The sequence below is a fragment of the Anser cygnoides genome, chromosome 14 (assembly GCF_040182565.1).
Source record: "Anser cygnoides isolate HZ-2024a breed goose chromosome 14, Taihu_goose_T2T_genome, whole genome shotgun sequence".
Lineage (NCBI taxonomy): Eukaryota > Metazoa > Chordata > Aves > Anseriformes > Anatidae > Anser > Anser cygnoides.
In genome coordinates, this window is record NC_089886.1 from 6,316,481 (window position 1) to 6,334,976 (window position 18,496).

At 59.9% G+C, this 18,496-nt stretch overlaps 1 protein-coding gene across 2 annotated transcripts; it reads left to right on the plus strand.

Moving 5' to 3' along the window:
* Nucleotides 1-209: 209 nt before the first annotated feature.
* Nucleotides 210-18,220, plus strand: LOC106032892 (proton-coupled amino acid transporter 1-like). Of its 2 annotated transcripts, none has more exons than XM_013176103.3 (11): nucleotides 210-355; nucleotides 3,373-3,520; nucleotides 4,002-4,092; nucleotides 4,404-4,492; nucleotides 4,702-4,797; nucleotides 5,395-5,479; nucleotides 6,520-6,738; nucleotides 6,939-7,037; nucleotides 8,359-8,525; nucleotides 12,824-12,993; nucleotides 17,087-18,220. In XM_013176103.3, exons 2-11 carry the CDS (start codon nucleotides 3,378-3,380, stop codon nucleotides 17,350-17,352), a joined length of 1,425 nt encoding a protein of 474 aa, XP_013031557.2. In that variant the 5' UTR covers nucleotides 210-355; nucleotides 3,373-3,377; the 3' UTR covers nucleotides 17,353-18,220. The 2 variants fall into 2 exon arrangements, with proteins under 2 accessions (XP_013031557.2, XP_066861542.1); XM_067005441.1 differs by having other exon boundaries at nucleotides 339-363.
* The last annotated feature ends 276 nt before the right edge of the window (nucleotides 18,221-18,496 follow it).

An 18,496-nucleotide genomic window follows, 5' to 3' on the forward strand; every position in this document is an offset into this window, starting at 1 on the left:
GGCGCTGGGGGGGCTCGGGGCGGGCCGGGAGCTGCTGCCCCCGCCGGGCTGCGATCGGCGCTGCGGGGCCGCCGCCACCGCCCGGCCCCGGCTCCCGCCGCGTTTTCCCGCGTTTTCGCCGCCAGGGCGCGCCACCGCGCCAGGCCACGCCCACCGCCACGCCCACTTCGTCGCCCCGCGGCCACGCCCACCTGCCCGCACCTCGTGGCCACGCCCCTCGCCTTCACTGCCCTCCGTGCGCAGGCGCGGCGGCAGGCCGGCCGGGCGGCGCGGTCAGCTGAGCGGGGTGTCACGTGACTGCGCGGCCCAGCGAGCGCGCCCGGCCGGGGCCGCTGCGGCGGGGGGCGGCGGCGAGGTGCGGGGGTACGGGGGTGTATGGGGTGTATGGGGTATAGGGGGTGTATGGGGTATAGGGGGTGTATGGGGTATAGGGGGTGTATGGGGTATAGGGGGTGTGGGGCACACGGGGTATGTAAGATATATGGGGTACAGGCGGTACATGGGGTATATGAGGTATATGGGATGTGGGGTATATGGGATATATGGGGTATATGGGGTAATGGGGTGGGGGGTATATGGATGTGGGGTGTATGGGATATGTGGGGTATATGGGGTGGGGGATATATGGGATATATGGGGTATATGAGGCATATGGGGTGTGGGGTACATGGGATATATGGGTTATATGGGGTGGGGGTGTATGGGATATATGGGGTATATGAGGTATATGGGGTGTGGGGTATATGGGGTACAGGGGATACATGGGGTATATGAGGTATATGGGGTGTAGGATATATGGGGTACATGGGGTATATGGGGTGTGTGGGGTGTGGGGGGGCACCCTGCGGGGGCAGCTCTAGGGGACGGGGGTGCTGGCAGCCTGTGGGGTGCTTGGGGGTGCGGTGCGGGGGCTGTGTGGGGTGCATGGCGTGGGTGGGGTGCATGGGATGGGGTGCGGTGCACAGGGTGCGCGAAGTGCGTGGGGTGCATGGGTTGCGATGCATGGGGTGTATGGGGTGCGTGGAGTGCATGGGCAGTGTGGGGTGCAGTGTGGGGTGTGTATGGGCTGTATGGGGTGCAGTGTGGGGGGTGTGTGCGGTGCGTGGGGCACGTTCAGAAGGGCATCGTGGCGGTGGCAGCGCCCCGTTGAGTCCCACCGCGATGGGCTGCAGGCAGCAGCGTGCTAAAATCCGTGGCTGGGACGCGCCTAGGTCCCGTTTCGTCCCGTTTAGCAAAGCCTTTTCCCGGTGGCTGCGTGTCCTGCCTGGGGCGGGGGATGTCGGGGACGGGGGGCTGGCAGCGCCCCTGCCTCTGCTTCGTGAGCCGCAGCAGGGCTGCTCGTGTGCGGGGGGGGAACGCACGCGTGAAGGTGGCTGGGGATTTGGGGTCGGGGTGGTGCCCAGCTCCGGGCTCCGCTCCCCGTAGCGGTGCGGGCCCCGCGTGCTGGCTTCGGCTGCCTCGGTGCCTGGCAGCAGCCCTGGCTGCTCGGCGGAGCCTCCGGTGTCCCTGCCCTGCCCCGATGACGAATGGCTTCTGCAGCTCGCCTTGTGTAAACTACCGCCGCGGCTCTCCCAGCTCCCTGCCTGCCCGCTGGCTTCGCGCGCGGCTCAGCCGGCTCCGGGCACGGTTACGTGGCCGGGCCGCGAGCGGCGAGGCTGGGCGGGGGCGATTTCTGTGCTGCCCTCAGCCTGGGAGCGCGGCTGGCCCGGCTCTGCAGGCTGCTCTCGCGCCACGCAGCCGTAGCTGCAGGAGGCGAAGCGGCGACGCTGCAGCCCGTTGAACCTCTCCGGAGCAGCGTGGCCGGCTGGGATGCGGAACAGACGCGGGGGCTGCGTTGAGTAAACGCCCCGGGTCCCAGCTCCCCCACTGTCAGGGCTGCCTGCGGCTCTGGACCTCTTCCCCTGGCTCAGGGCCGGGTGCTCGCGTGACCCGGGGGTGCGTGCGGAGCCGCCCCGCAGGAAGCGGAGCCCGGCTGCGGCGCCTCTGCCGCTTCCGCTCGGGGGTGGGACGGGGCAGGCAGGGCTCGTCCCGTCTGGGGACCCTGCGGTGGCCCTGGTGGCGCCCAGCGGGAGCCCTGCGGAGGCACCGAGCCGGCGGGCTGCGGGGCAGGAGGCTGGCCCTGCTGCGGCACGTGCTCGCCCGTCGCTGTCACCTTTCCCCTGGGGACAAGCGGTGCCTGCGCATCCCCGGAGCATCCTCCTGAGCTCGGGCAGGGGCTGCAGCGGAGCGGCCACCGGAGGGGAAGGAAGAAGAAAAATCCTGCACGCGGTGGCAGAAACGGAGGGAGGTCGGGAGGCCTCGGCAATGCTGGGCTGGGTGTGGGAGGTGGCAGGGAGGGGAGGCTCTGTGGGGACGGCGCTTGGTGTCCGCGTCTGGTGAGCTGGAGCAGCGGCCAGCAGCTGTAGGGTTATTTCTTTTACGAGATTTTTGTCTTTCCCTGCCTTAAGGATGAGGTGGAGACTGTGCTCAGGTCTCTCCTGCAGCCCCGTCCTCCTCCCCTGCTGCTGCTCCCGTGGGTTATTGCGGGTGGGAGCGGAGCCGGGTGCGTGGCGCGGTTCCCCGGTGGCGCTCGGTTTCCTTGCGGGCATTTGCGCAAACGCGGGAGGAGGTTTCAGCCGAAAGCGGGTGCTGCCCTGGGGCTCCCGCTGTCCTCTCCGAGCTCTGGGAGCTCGCCGCTGGCTTTGCCCTTCCCTCGGACGTTCGCTGGTGTCTTAAGAGGAAGCGAGTGCTGGGTTTGGAGCGGGCTGTGCAAGGTCAGCAGGAGCTCCTTGGGGTGCGTGCAGGAGTTAAAGCAGCCCCTGGCTCGTCAGCTGAAGCCGAGGGGCAGGAGCTCTGTTCGTGGGGCTTGCAGGACTTTGTTCGTGGGGCTTGAAGGACTTTGTGGGGCATGCAGGAGCTGGGTTTGGGCTGGAGTGAGTGCGCTGGGCTGCACTGGGCAGCCCCTTGGTCCCGTGGGTGCGTCCATGGCTCCGAAAGCTTTGGGGTGAGCGGTGTGCTGTCTGCATGTGGGCTGTGCCCCAGCCTGGTGGAGCACAATCAAATTTTTGACTTGTAACTATTAAAAAATCTAAAAAAGCGTGTTAGGAAACTTTTCCTGGTGAGAGCAAGGGACGCCCACGCGGGTGTGCCCGAAACGGGGACACCAGCCTCGAGGAAGAGCCGGGGGGGGCAACGTGCCCTGGGTCCTTGACCTCGGGGCACGGCAGCTGGCTGATTGCTGGGGCGGGCAGGCTGCCCTATAAAAGCCCTGCGGGAGCGCTGCCTCCGGCAGTAGCAGCCCGTCCCTCCCTGCCATGGCTGATGCTAAGGAGCCCGGGCCGGGGGCGGTGGAGCTGGGCTCCCCTCCTGCCCCTGACGCGGCTCCATCCCCAGGGACCATGTCCACGCGGCGCCTGCGCAGCGAGGACTACAACGACTACAGCTCCACGGACGTCACGCCGGAGGGGAGCCCGCCCGGGGGCATCAACGGCTTCGCGCACCCCGAGTCCTACCAGCGCTTCGGGGAGACCAACGGCACCACGTGAGTGACTCCTCCTGCCCTCCTGGGCTTCGTCCCGCACCCGGGGGTGGAGGGGAACAACCGGTGGTGGCTCCGTGCTGCTGTGCCGGAGGGTGGCGGTGGGGCCGTGGTTTGGTGGATTTGGGGGATCCCTCGGGGGCTGCTGGGACTGAGCAGGCAGCTGCCTGGCGTGGTTTGGCTCCCCGGTGATGCTGGGCTCGCTGCCTGTGGGGTTTCACGTGCTGGGTTTTGCCTGGAAGCTGGTTTTGCAGAAGTCCACCCAAAAGCTGTTTGTAAACTAGAAGACTGCAATCTTCACCTCCAGTCCTTCCCAGCTCCTTCCTTTCCAGCTGGGTTTGGTGGATAGGGTCTGGGCCTTGTGCATGTTTGCCCCAGCTTCACGGAGCAGCATTTGGCCCCCAGACAGGCCCGAGGGCTGTGTCTGTGCGCTCTGGGTGCATGCTTCTGCCCCGGCGTGATCTCGGCGTCTCCCGTCCCTCAGGTGGTACCAGACCCTGATCCACCTCCTGAAGGGGAACATCGGCACGGGGCTGCTGGGGCTGCCTCTGGCTCTGAAGAATGCCGGCATCCTGGTAAGGCAGCTCGCAGCCCGTGCGGCCTCTGTGCCCACTTGATGCGATGCCCGTGGGCCCCGGGTGCGCAGCACGCCCGTAACGAGCCCCTCGGCCATCGGTCCGGTCCTGTGCTGTGGGGCCACGGACTTTTTCCCTCTGCAAGGCTTCCCCTGGTGGCTCTGGCCGTGTCGAGATCAGGGGGTGCTCTGGTTCCTCCTGCCTGGGTTTCGCCTGGGCTCGGGTACCAGGTGCCGTCTGCGCGTAAACCCCACCCTGCAGCTCTGCCTTCGGCCGTCAGAGTGCAGCCTTCCCCCTCTCTTCCCCCGCAGCTGGGTCCTCTGAGCCTGCTGGTGATGGGCATCGTGGCCGTGCACTGCATGAGCATCCTGGTGAAATGCGCCCATCACTTCTGCTACAGGTAAGGAACAGCTCCTGCGGCTCTCCCAGCCCTCCCACCACCCCCTGTCAGTTTTCTGAAGCTTCCCGGTGGCAAGTTGCCCATGACAAAGCCTCAGCCGGGCACCTTCTGGGGCTTCGTTCACCAACTATTTCCCCGTTAATGCCACTGTTTGCCGTGGGAGCCAGCAGATGGGGCTGATGCCTCTCCTCTCTCTCCGTGCCGGGCAGATTCCAGAAGCAGTTTGTGGATTACGGAGGAGCCGTGATGTACGGGCTGGAGTCCACCCCCAGCGCCTGGCTGCGGACACACGCCGTCTGGGGAAGGTACCTGACCCCCCCGGCGGGGCGCTCGGCTGCTGGGGTGCAGGAGCCGCCCGGTCCCGGGGCTGTGCTGGCAGACCGGGGCCAGGGATGCAAAACGGTATTTGGCTCACCGAACGGTGTTTGGTCACCTGCCCCCAGTGCTCGGTGTCCCCCCCCCCCCGGAAGGTAACGCTGGGGATATTTGATTTAGCGCTGTCCCCAGTCAGGTGAGTCCCAAGGGATGTGTCCTTGCTCCAGTGTGGTACTGGTGGGCTGGGAGAAGCGGCTGCAGCGTGACGAAGGGGTAAATAACGCCCACAGCGCGGCTGCCTCACCTCGGTAGTCACCGAAGGGACCTCCCGGCACTGGGGAGCATCTTCCTGGGGCTGGTCCTGACCCCGCTGAGGGGCTGGGAGGGGGGACTGGAGAGCCTGAGGCCTGCGAGGTTAGAGGGAGATAGAATTCTCTTCTTCCAGTCATCAAGGACAAGTGACCTGCACGTCTCGGCCTCCGGGGAAAGGAGCATCACTGCCATGTTCGAGGCGAGCCCCCAGGCAGGCCACATGCGCTCCTATTTCCAGGTTACCTCTCTAACAAGTGGTCTTTTCTCTTTGCTAGGCGTGTGGTGGGGCTCTTCCTGATCCTCACTCAGCTGGGTTTCTGCTGCGTGTACTTCGTCTTCCTGGCGGACAACCTGAGGCAGGTGAGGCTTGCTCCTGCTCTGTGAGCAGGCGGGGAGAGGCCCCCCAGAGCCTGGCTGGGTGGTGTGGAGGAGCCTGGGCTGCGCCTAGCTCCCGTGTCCCAGCCCTGCCCTTCACAAAAGGTCTGGTTTCTGGGGCTGCAGCTGCTCAGGAAGGTACGAGTCCTGTGTCTGGGTGTTTTGGAGGGCACCGTCTGCCTGAGGGTCCTCGTTTGCTCCCTGTGAAGAGGTGCTGGAGCTGCCTGTGTTGGCCAGGAGAAGCTGAGGCTCGTTCCTGGGGAGGGAAGGCAGAAATGGGGTGAAAGAGGAGGAATTGTGCCTTTGGTGTCGTGCCCAGCTCGGCTAATTGGTTTATTGATACCCTGTGAGCGAGCAGTGTGTGATGGCCACCGGGACCTGGCGTGAACCTCTCCACTCCCTCGCTCGGTCCTGTTTGCATTCCAGTTTTTTGCCTCATCCCACGGCTCTGGAGGTTAATTACATGGTGTAGCGAAGAGTTTCCTTCTGCCGGGCGTCGAGAGGAAAATAAACAGAAACCCTCAGCCTGCCTGGCTGCCGGGCTGTAAGAAGCTGGCAGCAGCTCCGTGCCTTGCGGATGCTGCTGAGCACCGTTCCCCCTGCTTGCTCCAATTCTGCTCTTGCAGCAGCGGTCTGGTCCCTACCACCGTGGCAGTGCCTGTTGTTACCCCTTCTCTGTTGGTTGCTTTGGGTTCAGTTTTTGATTTTTTTCGGGTGGAGAGAGGGGAATGTTGCTCGTTTCTGTCTGTGGCGGGGAGTAGTGCGTTAGGCAGGGAGCGAGGGTGCAGGTGGTAGCTCAGGCACGGTGCCTCCGTGCTGGGCAGAGCTTTGGTTTGGAAAACTGCTTTGGAGCAACGGGGATCTGCTTGAGAACCACCTGAAGACCTGCATTGCTTTGATTCGAATCGATTAGCTGCCTCTGAAAACGAGCTGGGGCGGTCATCCCAGCCACCCGGGGTGGGCTGCCGAGATCCGCGGCTGTCAGACCACGATGGGGTTCCCGGAGCATCCCTCTGCCCCCCCAGGTCGTGTCCGCTGCCAACGGCACCACCACCGACTGCCACTCGAACCGGACGGTGGCCCTGACCCCCACCATGGACTCCCGGCTCTACATGCTCTCCCTGCTGCCTTTTGTGGTGCTGCTGTCGTTCATCCAGAACCTCAAGGTGCTGTCCATCTTCTCCATGCTGGCCAACGTGGCCATGCTGGTCAGCCTCGTGGTCATCTACCAGTACATCGTCAGGGTACGTGTGCTGTCGCTGCGGCTCCCTGTGGTTTACGAGGTGGTGGTGTGTGGTGCTGAGGGTGGAGCGGGGCTGTGTGGTGCTGGTCCCGCGGGCATGGCGGTTGCCCTCTGCTCCATGGGGCCGCGACGGGGAGCTGTGGGAACGGGCTGCGTCCTCCCTGCCTCTCAGCTCGGCGTGGGCTTTTTTTTTTTTTCCAGGACATTCCCGATCCCAGCGACCTGCCCCTGGTAGCAGCCTGGAAGACCTACCCTCTGTTTTTTGGCACGGCCATCTTTGCTTTTGAAGGCATCGGGGTGGTAAGTCTCGGCGTGTGGCAGCGGGGCTGCCTGCACGGGAGGCTCAGCCTGCGCTCGGGCTTGCTGCGGGGCCCTCTCCGCGTTGCAGCTGTATTTGCAGCTGAGCTTCCCTGACAGCAGCCCAGGCTCTGGATGATGCCGTTCGCTCCAGGCTATCTCCGGGAGCTCCTGGCTCAGCCTTTGTTGCTTCCACCTGAGGCTGGAGGAGCACAAGCTCCGAACCTCAGGAGGCTGGTTGCTGCTTTGAAGGGAGCTAGGCAAGGTTCTCCTGGGAGCTTCATTTAGCTCTGCTGGCCGACCTGTGCAGCAGGAGGCATCCTGGCTCTTGTTCCAGGCTGAATCCCGAAGCGGGGGGCCGAAAGGCATGGCACGGTAAAATGTTATCCGCTCCTCCCCACCGTGCTGGGAGGCAGCGTGACTTCCCTTCGGCAGCCACACGGCACGAGCCTGCCGCGGAGCTGGATTTACCTGTGCCTCCCGTATGAGGTGCTGGAAATAGAGCAGCTGCGGAGAAGGCCGGGTGGGTGGAAGGCTTAATGGCTCGCTAAGATGCTGTGGGTTGTTTCCGGGAGCTCCCTTCAAAGGAGAAAAAAAATGTTTTCATCTCTTAATGTAAGCTGGCTATGTAAACACGGGGCTGGAGCGTGCCAAATCCATTCCAGGAGGAGTATTTACAGAATGCTCTGCCCAGGACAGAGATCTCTTGCTGGCAGTGAGGCGCACGCTCTTTTTTCCTTGCACAGCTTGGAGGTGGGGAAGCAAATAAAAGCTGTTCTGGTCTTGCCACTGTCTCTCCTTGAAATCACCACCACCCAAGGACAGCTATAAAAATGTTTGTTGAAATTCTTGAAGCAAGTACTGGTAAAGATGGGGCATTGTCCCTGCTCCTTTTTTCTCCTCTGTTTTTTTTTTTTTTTTTATTGTCCTACCTGTTTGAAACCTGTCTGTACAAACTTTCAGGGAGAGGAAAAAGTGTCTCAGCCTTTCCAGTGTCTGCTGGGGAAAATAAGATAAGGGATCAGGACAGGCCCATCCCAGTGGGCATGGCCGTGCCGCTTTGGGGTGCGGGGTGAGCAGCATCGCCCTGAGGTGCTGGGCTCCCATGGGCACAGCCCCTGGCGAGGTACACGGTCCCCTTGCTGGGGACTTACCATGCCAAGCCCAGAAGTCTCGAATTTGAGCAGAGGGTCACGTCTCCAGTGCAGCAGGTTTCCAGCTGGGGTCTCCAGGCTCGGTGCGGAGGTGCCGTGCTCAGCCGTGGGGCTGGGGGTGCAGAGGAATGGGGGAAAATTGCTGCTCCATCCTCCTCCTCCTCCCCCAGGTGCTGCCTCTGGAAAACAAGATGAAGAACCCCCGGCAGTTCCCGCTGATACTCTACGTGGGGATGACGATTGTCACCGTCCTGTACATCAGCCTGAGCGTGCTGGGGTACCTGCGCTTCGGGGCGAGCATCCAGGCCAGCATCACGCTCAACCTGCCCAACTGCTGGTGAGTCCCCGCGGGGGGCCGGGGGGCCGGGGAGCAGCTGTCCCAGCTGGGGATGGCACCCCTTGGGTCCCCTCATCTGGGGGAGCTGGGGAGGGCCAAAACTGGCCGGAGAATCTAGTCGAGACGTTGAATACAGCCCTTGGGTGGCTGTACCAGGTGATCCGTGAAGAGCACCAAACCACTTCTCTTCCCCAAATGAAGCACGTGGGAAAACTAAACCCAAAGCTGGGAGCTCCCGGTGTGGGTGAGACGCGGCGGTTTTGCCCATGGGCTGTGTTTCCCTGTTTGCAGCCCCGGAGCTCCAACTCCCACTCCAAGCTCTGCAGCCAAGCACCTCACAGCTCATCACGAGCTGGGGCTTTGTACGCGGATGCTGTGGCCGTGAGGGTGTCCCTTCCCTTAGGGGCCGAATTCTGCAGCTCCTCCAACCTGCCTGTCCTGCAAAGCCTCTCGTATGGCTCTGGCAGCTCACACCAGCGCCAGCCACCGAGATGAGTTAGGAAATGGGGGGGTAAAGATGTGGGACTTGTGGGAACTGCACACAAGTGTCAGGGCAAACTCCTTTGCCTCACCTTCTCTGGTTCCTCGTGTTGGCTTTCACCTCCCTCGGCCGCTAATGCCCCTGGGGGTAGGTGGTGCTCGGCGCAGCGGCTCCGTATCCATCCTGGAGGAGAAATGCCAGCAGCTTCTCTTGCCTTTGTGACGAGAAGCGTGGAGGCTCTTTGGCATGCAGATGTTGGGAATAAAGGCCTTTCCCAGCTTGCTCCGCTTGGGAATATTTGAGAAGGTCTTGCAAAACCCCACCTCTGTTATTTCCCACCACACGCTGCCCTGGGGCCTCTGCCCGGCAGGCAGGGAGGAGGCTGCAGAGAAGCTCGTGTCCTCCGTGTGCCGCAGAGGTGCCGCTTGCCCAAAAGCATCTCTGTGTGTTGGTGCGGAGCTGTGGCTGAGGTTTGGTCTGGACGCCACGAGGCTTCTTGGAAAGCTGTCCTGTGGCAAAATGATTTCTCGGGGTGCTACCAGGCTGGTTAGGGTGGCTGTGAAGTTTAAAAAGTTTCTCTTTGAAGTCTTCACTGGCTTTAAATCCGGCAAGAGACCGAAGTGAGAATTTAAGCAGAAGTGCCTGTCCCCTTCCCCAGCCCTGCCCTCTGTTCGGTCAGCAGCTGCTCGGTGCTGTGCTCTGTGACCTGCTGCCTTTTCCCCACAGCCTGGGCAGATTTGGGCAGGACTCAGATTTTTGAGTCACTGCTGGATTTCCACATCCTGGCCTTCTAATGCTGCACAGGCGTGGGTCTGGGGCGAGCAAGATCCTGTATCAAATGCGTGTTTCTAGGAATATCTTTCTGTCAAAGTGGTTTTCTTGGGGGGAGGCACGTAGGGAGAGCAGAAGAAGGGAAGCGGGGCACAGGGAAGCCCTGGAACATGGCAGGGCTGCCCCTGGGGAAGGAGTGCTGCGGTCTGTTGTGACTCAGAGCATGAAACACTTCAGTCATCGTGCCTGTTTCTTCCTGGCAAAACGTTTGATGGAGGCTGTAAACACTGAACTTGGAAATGCGTTATCTGTCTTGTTAAAATAAGGGCTGGGAAACTCAGGCTAAAGCCTTGAACGCTGTTTTCCCCTGCATGCCTTGCCCCACGGGTGATGGGTGAAGGCCTGCTCTTGACATGGGTGTTCTGCCAGTTCTGCTTTGCCAGCGGGTTTTCTCCCCAGTAAAAAGGCGCCGGGCTGCAGCAGCTGGTCAGAAGGGCTGGGGGTGAGAAATCACGGGGCTTGCCTGCAGCGTGGGAGACAGGGCAGGGATCGTGGAGGAGATGCTGCAGCCTCGCTCCCCTGTAGCCGCCGCCTGGAGGTCTCTAGGAGCACGTTTGCTGAGCCTGTTGGCAGTCGTTGAGGTAGGGGATGACTAAGGACTTTTCCAGCCTCGTTTCTCTACGACCGCAGCTTCCTCGAGCGAGGAGTGTGTCGGTTCCCGGTGCCCAGGTCTAACCACAGCCTCCCTGAAACACTGTGCTGCTCTGCAGAAATCCTTCCTCGCAGCCTAGCAAGGTTGCCTCACCCCACCATCTGAAAAGGGAAGAAGCCCTGCAGCGAGGGGGGAGATGCTCGGTTGCGTACGGCCGGTTGGAGGTGTGTAATGACAGAGCTTACTGTCAGAGGAGGGTTTCCCATTTCTTGCTGAAATACCTCAGGGCACAGCTTGTCAGGGTGACCTGGTGTGGCTGTCCTGGGCAAGCAGGTGGCTCTCCAGGTGGAGAAGCAGTGCCTCTCCAGACCCCACTTGCACCTGAGTTTTCCGTGGGTCAAGGCTAACCCTAGAGCTCTCCCTCTTCTTGGTATTTAAGCTGCCCTTTGAGCTCTGTGTCCTGGCTCCTGACCTGTGCAGGATCAGGACCCAGCCTTACTTGGTGCCTTTTTTTAATAACATCTCTTAAAAACGGATTGCCTTAGAGCGCTTTATTGCTTTACAACGTTCACTTCTTGAGAACGCAGCTATGGGATGTGCAGAGCGTGGGATGCATGGCTCAAGGCTACCGTGCACTCAAGTCGTGCGTGGTGCATGCTTGGCCGAGTGGGTGCACTCTGCACTCTTCTGATAGCTTCGCTTTGTTTGCCTATAGGATCGCAGGATAATTTGGTTTGTGGAGGGTATCGTGAGGTCAATGGGTCCAACCACCTACTCAAAGCACAGCCAACGTAAATTTTGAACGTCAGTAGGGATGGAGAGTCCCCACCTCCCTGGGGCCATGTTCTGGTGCTGAGCCACCCCGTTGGGCTGCAGCTCTGTCCTGCTGCCTCTGGTACCTCTGCTGTGCAGCTCAGAAGAGCCTGGCTTTGCCTTCTCCGTGCTCTCCCATTAGGTAGCTGAAGCCAGTAATAATATCCTCCTTCACCTTCTCTTCGTGCTGAACGAACTCAGGTCTCACAGCCTCTCCTTACACATCGTGTGCTCCAGCTCTAGCTACCTCAGTAGCCTCCCCTCAGCTTGCTCTGGTAGCTTCATGTCTGCCTTGTCCTAGGGGACTGGACACAGTGCTCCAGCTGCAGCTTTACAAGCCCCGATTCCTGCTTGGTCAGCATGTCTTTGACTCGGGGAACAGGTAGGGCTGTAGGTGATGTAACCAGATATCGCTCCTCTTTTACAGAGCCTTGTTCTGGCTGCCGGGAAGCTCAGGGCAGAGACGGGAGGGAGGTGGCTCTTTGGCTCTCCTGCAGCCACGCTTGCCCCCTGCTGCATTATGCAGCATTATGAAAACAGCTGCTCCGTAGTTCTGTGGAGGAGGTTGAGCTGCAGGTGGAAGTGGTGATGTGTGCATTGCATTTGCTTTGTAAGCCCAGACTTATGCTGGCAGTGCAGTCCTCCCCCTCTACTCAGCGGTAACTGAAATCAGTGAAATATTCATGGCTGGAGCTGATAAGCCTCTCAGAAGGTGTTCTTTATCTCCCGTCTTAAGGCAGAGAATAAATTCCCCCTGGCTGTAAACAGGGAAAAGAGCTTTTTCCCTTTCTTCAGCTCAGAAGCAGGATTTCGCTAGTGAAGTTCAAGGGGACCATCGCCTCTGGGGATGGGTGATAGAAGGAACTTCATTCTGGGTCACCGACCGAGAGTCGGGGTTGCAGTCTGCAGGCAGTATCAGTGCTATCTGCCACGTCTCCGGTGAGGACTGTTTCCTAACACTTGAGTATCTGTGTTAGGAAATGCTTGTCCATGCCTGGCAATCAGGAAGAAGGCCACCCTGTGGCACTGCAGACCTTGCAGTGTCATCCTGGTCAAGTGGGGAGGGCAGCACGGAGCCTGTATCTCTCCGTTAAGTGGTGACATACCTGGAAGATGTGTTACGTGGTGTGGTCAACAGCAGTGCTGCACACAGGAGCATCTACAAAAGTAGACGGGTGCCTTGACATGTCAAGGGGCAAGTTAGGCTCCTATCCCGTGGGCAGAGACATATCGGCCATCCCCGTGCCTTTTTTTATTTTTTGAAGTGGCCCTTCACATCTGTGCCCAGGAGATTTCTCAAGGGGAAGCAACGCTTGAGGCTGCTGGCCTGCTGTTTCCTTACGCAAAGCCAGGGCTGAAACCTCTAATTAGGTATGGGCTTGGAGGTTCTGATATCTCTGGCACAAGAAGTGTCTCCGTGAAATGAATGCATCACCCTTAATTTGTTGCGAGGGTTTTTAGAGGAAGAGACAGCTAGGACACAACTCTTTGGCAGAGTGCTCCTGCTCTGCTTTTTGCTGTTGATGCCACGGGGGTTGGAACAAGAGCGAATCTCACCGGTCCCCTCCTTCTCGTTTGCAGGTTATACCAAGCTGTCAAGCTGCTCTTCTCCTTTGGGATTTTCTTCACGTACGCCGTGCAGTTCTACGTGCCCGCCGAGATCATCATCCCTCCCCTCGTCGCCCGGGTGTCAGAGCGCTGGGGCTGGGTGGTCAACCTACTCCTCAGGGTGGCCCTGGTTAGCGTGACCTGTGAGTAGAAAGCAGCCTGTCTGAGAGCCTTTGTCCCTCTGCGTGGGAGCGGTCTTCTCTGCGGAGGGGTGGAGAATGTCCAAATTAATTTAGAGGAGCTATACAGTCCCATCAAGCTTTATATGACACATCCCAGCAGCTGGTCCGGTGTGTGGGCAGCCCAGACCGGAGCCTGCTGGACCTTTGGAAGGGTGTGGAGCTGGCAGGAGACTTATCAAGCCCCACGTGCTGGCTGAACCAGCACGGCTTGGAAGTGCCTTCTGCTCCTCTAGCTTTGAGTTGAGATCTTGGAAGGCTTTTCCTGGTGTTCTGGCCAGATCTAGAGATGTCAGTCCTTCTGGGATGCCTCTTTGCATCTTCTAGCTTCTCTGGGGACTGTAGGCTTCTCCCTGCAGAATGATGCACAGCTTTCGGGGCAGTGCCAGTGCACAGTCTGACATTGCTTGTTGATCTGCCACAGTCGTGGGAGGGCAGTGTTTGGACCTGGCTGGTTTGGGAACCCTGGAGATGGCTTTTAAGATCTGTAAGTTTTCAGAGTCGTTTCAGCCTCCTGGAGGGCTGTAATCTGCCCTGATTCTGAGTCTGCAGCGCTGAGGTGCAGCCCAATGCTTTCTGCAGAAGTCATTGTGTGCAGCTGCCCCTATGCTTTTAAAGTTCAGCTGAATACATGATTTTAGCAGGTTGGGAAGGAGGTTTGACCTATCTGTCTTCTTAAGGGAGAAAATATGAGCTGGGAACGATAGTTGTGTGCAAACTTAAGGGGCACTAGGTCACTGAAGTACAGGATTATCTGATTTTTGGCTGGCTTTGATTCCTGCAGGCTAAATGCTTGCTGTTCTCAGCACAGCTGAGATGCTTGACTGAGCTTCCAGGCGTCATCCACCAAAAAAAGAGCATTTCTGTACAGCGTGATGCTGCTGATGCACCGGAGTTGAGCACCAGAGACCTGGCCCCGCGTTCCAGTGGCTCCGGTTTGGGCTTGAGCGGAGCGTGGTGCTAACTGGGGGGTGGGGGAGCTGCCTGAGAGCAGGGTGCTGCTGCTTTCTGAGATCTTAGAGTCATAGAATATCCCAAGTTGGAAGGGACCCACAAGGATCACCGAGTCCAACTCCTGGCTCCACACAGGACCACCCCAAAATCAGACCGTGTGTCTGAGAGTGGTGTTCAAACACTCCTTGAACGCCGGCAGGCTCAGGGCTGTGACCACGTCCCTGGGGAGCCTGTCCCAGTGCCCGACCACCCTCTGGGTGCAGAACCTTTCCCTAACACCCAGCCTGACCCTCCCCTGTCCCAGCTCCATGCCGTTCCCTCGGGTCCTGTCGCTGTCCCCAGAGAGCAGAGCTCAGCGCCTGCCCCTCCGCTCCCCTCGTGAGGGAGCTGCAGGCCGCCATGAGGCCTCCCCTCGGCCTGCTCTGCTCGGGGCTGAACAAACCAAGCAATTTCAGTGCCTCCTCACACATCTTCCCCTCCAGACCCTTCCCCATCTTTGTAGCCCTCCTTTGGATGCTCTCTAATAGCTTTCTGTCCTTTTTATACTGTGGTGCCCAAAGCAGCACGCAGTGCTGGAGGTGAGGCCGCAGCAGGCCGAGCAGGGCGGGACAACCCCTTCCCTCGACCCACCCGCAGGGCCCTGCCTGATGCACCCAGGGTACAGCTGGCCCTTTGGGCTGCCAGGGCACACTGCTGACTCATATCCAACTTGCCATCAACCAAAACCCCCAGATTCTCCAGCCTCTCGGCCCCCAGTCTCTGTACAGCCAGGGTTGCCCCAGGCCGAGCCATTCTGGTGGCGGCCGGAGCTGGGTTGGGGCACAGAAAGCAGCAGGGCTGTGCAGGGCGAGGGGCAGGCGCCTCCCGCAGTCCCTTAATTGCTCAAAGCTCGTTTTGAGAAGAGCCACCTTTGATCTTTTTGCCTTTCATTTCCTTAAGAAAGGGAGGAGGAAAACCTCTTCATGTCCAGCTGGAGAGCAAGAGCGCGGGCTATTTATTCTGCCATCTCCTCCCCTTGCATGGGAAGAGCTGGAGCCAGCACAAAGTGGGGCCAAAGTGCCTGCAGCGAGCGTTTGATCTCGTGTACTATCCCTCCAGCGTGGTGAGGGATGAAATCCCACTGTGCTCCAGCTCCCCAGCGCTGGTGGTCGAGCTCGGGGCCGCCTGCGGGCGTTGGGGTGTGCCTGGCCAGGGGAGCGGAGGGATCGGCGGGTTTAGGCAACAGCAGCAGTAGTGCCCCCCCAATTTGGGGTGGGGAGGCAGCTGGGCGTTGGTAGAGGGATGCTGGTTGCTTTGTACCTCCTCCCCTTATCTTTCCTCGTAAGAAATCGCTGTGGCTGTTGGCGAGGATAAAAGCAATTAGGGGGGCTGCATAAATATTCATCATGTGAGCGTGTGGCCGCAGAACAAGCCCGCATCATGGCTTTTGGCTTCCAAAGAGAGGATGCAATTTGGTGTATGGGTGTCTTTCAAGCTTCAACTTCAAAACCAGCACACTTAAAAACCCTTTGAATTAATATCTGTGGAAAGCGTGACCGTTGCCCCTGGAGGCTGAGGGCTGCAGCTGGTACTTCAGCTCTGCCTGTTGTGGAGGTGCATTAATCGTGTTTGCTTTGAGCCCAGAGAGCGGGGTGGGGTGGGCTGAGGATGCTGTTAGCGGCCGGCTGCTGGAGCAGGGATGTTCCTGGTGGCAGGGACCCTCCTGTCCTGCGTCCCCTTGGAGCTCTGTCCATCCAGCTCACCCCTGAATTCACTCCGCTTGGGGCAGCTCAGAAGGGCCCAACGCAGTGCGACCACAAATCCACCATCTAGGCTCTTGGAGAGCATTTTGGGGCAAGCCCGAAAGGTTCGAAATGCCCAGCAGAGGGCATTGCCCAGACATTCCCTTATTTCTGCCTCAGGCCTTGGTGGTGCTGGCATCGAGCTGTTGTGTGCGGAAGCACTGCTGTGCCTGGCACAGGGCTGGAGGAGCTGGGTTTCCCTGGAGCTGGGTGCGCTGGTGGGAGCTGCCAGTTGCCTGCTGACCCCCCTGAAAATGCAGCATGCCCCAGTGATTCTGTTAGAGACCTGCTGGCTGCTTTGGTTCCATGTCTGGGGTGTGAGGAGCACTGATACAACCCATCTCCCCTGCGGCTGTAGCTGCCACAGGTCTAGGGTCTCCTTAATCTGAGCAATAAATCAACCTATGTCTCTTTGTCATTCTGATTAAGTGCTGAAGCCTGCTTTTCTTGCAAAGGATGCTCTTCTGTCATGCAAAGCTCTAGCTGCCTTTTCCTGAGGACTTGGTTTGACCAGAAAGCAGTAGCAATGCACTCAAGTACAGAGCTTGCCCGCAGGCATTGCTCCCAGCTGCAGAGTGGGACCTTGCCCACCCTTTATTTTATATGCTCTACCCAAAGCCTACTGCTGCGGTACCCGGGTGCTCTGCCAAGTCCTTTTGCACTTTTCCCAGTGAGGCAGGCTGCAAATGCCGTTGGTGGCTCAGGGTTTTGTGGGCCATGGCACCAGGAGGAGCCTGGAGCTGCTGTGGTGGTGGTGGTGGTTGGAAGGAGAAGGCACCGTCCCCATTCCTCCACCTGCCCTGAGCACGAGGAGAGGGAGCACGAACGTGCGGGGGTTTGCAGCCACTAATTGGAAGCTGGAAGAAGTCTCCCAGGGGGATTTTCCTTGGCTGCAGTTTTTACGGGACAAATGTTGCCCCTCCAGGCTGTGCTGTAGGTGCTCCGGGGGTGGAGAGGTTCTAAACGCTTGCAAACCACACGGATTTATTCAGGGGTGGGGGGATGCGGCTTTTTCCTGCCGCCTTCTGCTTTAGTGGGTTTTCTGAGTCTTTACAGCTCCCCAGGTGCGAGGCAGAGACCTGGGAGGTGCGGGGGAGCAAGTGCTGGCTCTCCTGATGGGGCTGGAGATTCTTCTGCAAGCAGCATCCGTTTGCTGGGGTATCTCTTCAAAGTTCAGTGTGTGAGAAGGGCAGAGGTATCATGCGGGTAACAGTATCCCTGCAACGGCTTTGCTTGCTTTGACTGGGGTAAAAGGGGGGTGGTTTGGAGCCGGCCGTGCTCCCTTCACACCTCGCTAACCGTCCTGTCCGCTGCTTCCCCAGGCGTGCTGGCCATCCTCATCCCGCGCCTGGACCTCGTCATCTCGCTGGTGGGCTCCGTCAGCAGCAGCGCCCTGGCTCTCATCTTCCCCCCGCTGCTGGAGATCGCCACGTACTACGTGGAGGGCATGCACCCCCTGGTCATCGCCAAGGACGTGGCCATCAGCCTCATCGGCTTCGTGGGCTTCGTGGTGGGGACGTACGAGGCGCTGGTGGAGCTGGCTACGCCCGCCACCGTTATCAATGCCACCAGCGTCTTGGTGCAGTGACGGTCCCCCTGGCCCCTCTGAGTGCTCTGCTGGGGGCACGAGGGCCAGGTGCTGCTGGGGATGCTCTCCCTTCTCTCCTGCAAATCCCGGTGGGTTTGGGACGGGGCTGTCTGGCTGGGGAGGAGGGATCTGGCCCTGGCTGGGGCAGTGCCTGCCTCTGGGGCAGGTGACACAGCAAAGCAAGCCCCCCCGGCACTCCTGTAAATAGGCATTTTGGGAGGGGGAGGAATCCTGGGCATGTAGATTTTATTTTTATTTTTTTAAATCCCAACCTTTCCGTATTTCCCCCATCCTTTCAGTCAGGGTGGGGAACAGGGACTGCTCTTCTCCGTGCCAGTTTTCTTTTTCTCCCTTCTCCCACCCCTCAGCACTTTATTTTGTGGCAACAGAGAGACCTCAGCTCAGGTTGGAGAGCGTGGAGCTGCCTCCTTGCCCCGGCCCCGTGGGGATGGAGAGCAGTGTCTGAGGTGTGGAGCATCCCAGGGCCAGTGTGGGAGCCCCCAGCTCTCCCACGATGGCACCCCTGGGTGCGAGCATCGCCAGTGGGCGCAGGCTCCTGCTGTGCCCCCGCTCTGTTTCCAGCCCTCTCTGGCACCGAACAGAGAGGGCTGGCGTGGAAGGGTTTTGTTCTGTTTCCTAGCGCACATGTCCCACGCACGGTTTTTCGGAAGCATTAGGATTTCAGGTGTGCGGAGCCCTCTCTGCACTGCCAAGCTCTGCCAGGGGGCCGCGGTGTCCCTGGGGCTCCGCGTGCTGCCCGCGCCGCAGAAACCCAGCGCCTTGTTTACAGTGCCCGAGCTGGCCCCGGTGCGCTCCGGCTGCGTCCGCAGTCCCTTGCTGAATGTCAAATCCCAAAAAAAAAGAAAAACAGCGTGGGTTTTTCCCCCCTCTTCCCTCCTGGTCCTACTCCCTCCCTGGTGGCATCCTCTGCTGCAGCTCCCGTGCCCTGGAGGAGGCGGCTCGCTGGTGCTTCTCCCTCTGCTCCTCTTGCTGCTTGCGTTGTGGCCGGTGCACGGGCTTCACCTGGCTCTGTCCTGCCACGCTGCTGCTTTCCTTCCTCTCGGGGGGCCCAGCCTCTTCTCTGGAGTGTTTCCTGGCCTTTCTGCTGCTTTTTATTTTTTATTTTTTGTGGGGGTGGGGTGCA

Bases quoted from the DNA above. Each gene is read 5' to 3' on its own strand.
- LOC106032892 (XM_013176103.3), top strand. From the start codon at position 3,378: ATGTCCACGCGGCGCCTGCGCAGCGAGGACTACAACGACTACAGCTCC. The intron at 3,521-4,001 runs GTGAGTGACTCC...CCCGTCCCTCAG, and splicing joins GGGGAGACCAACGGCACCAC to GTGGTACCAGACCCTGATCC. The intron at 6,739-6,938 runs GTACGTGTGCTG...TTTTTTTTCCAG, and splicing joins TCTACCAGTACATCGTCAGG to GACATTCCCGATCCCAGCGA.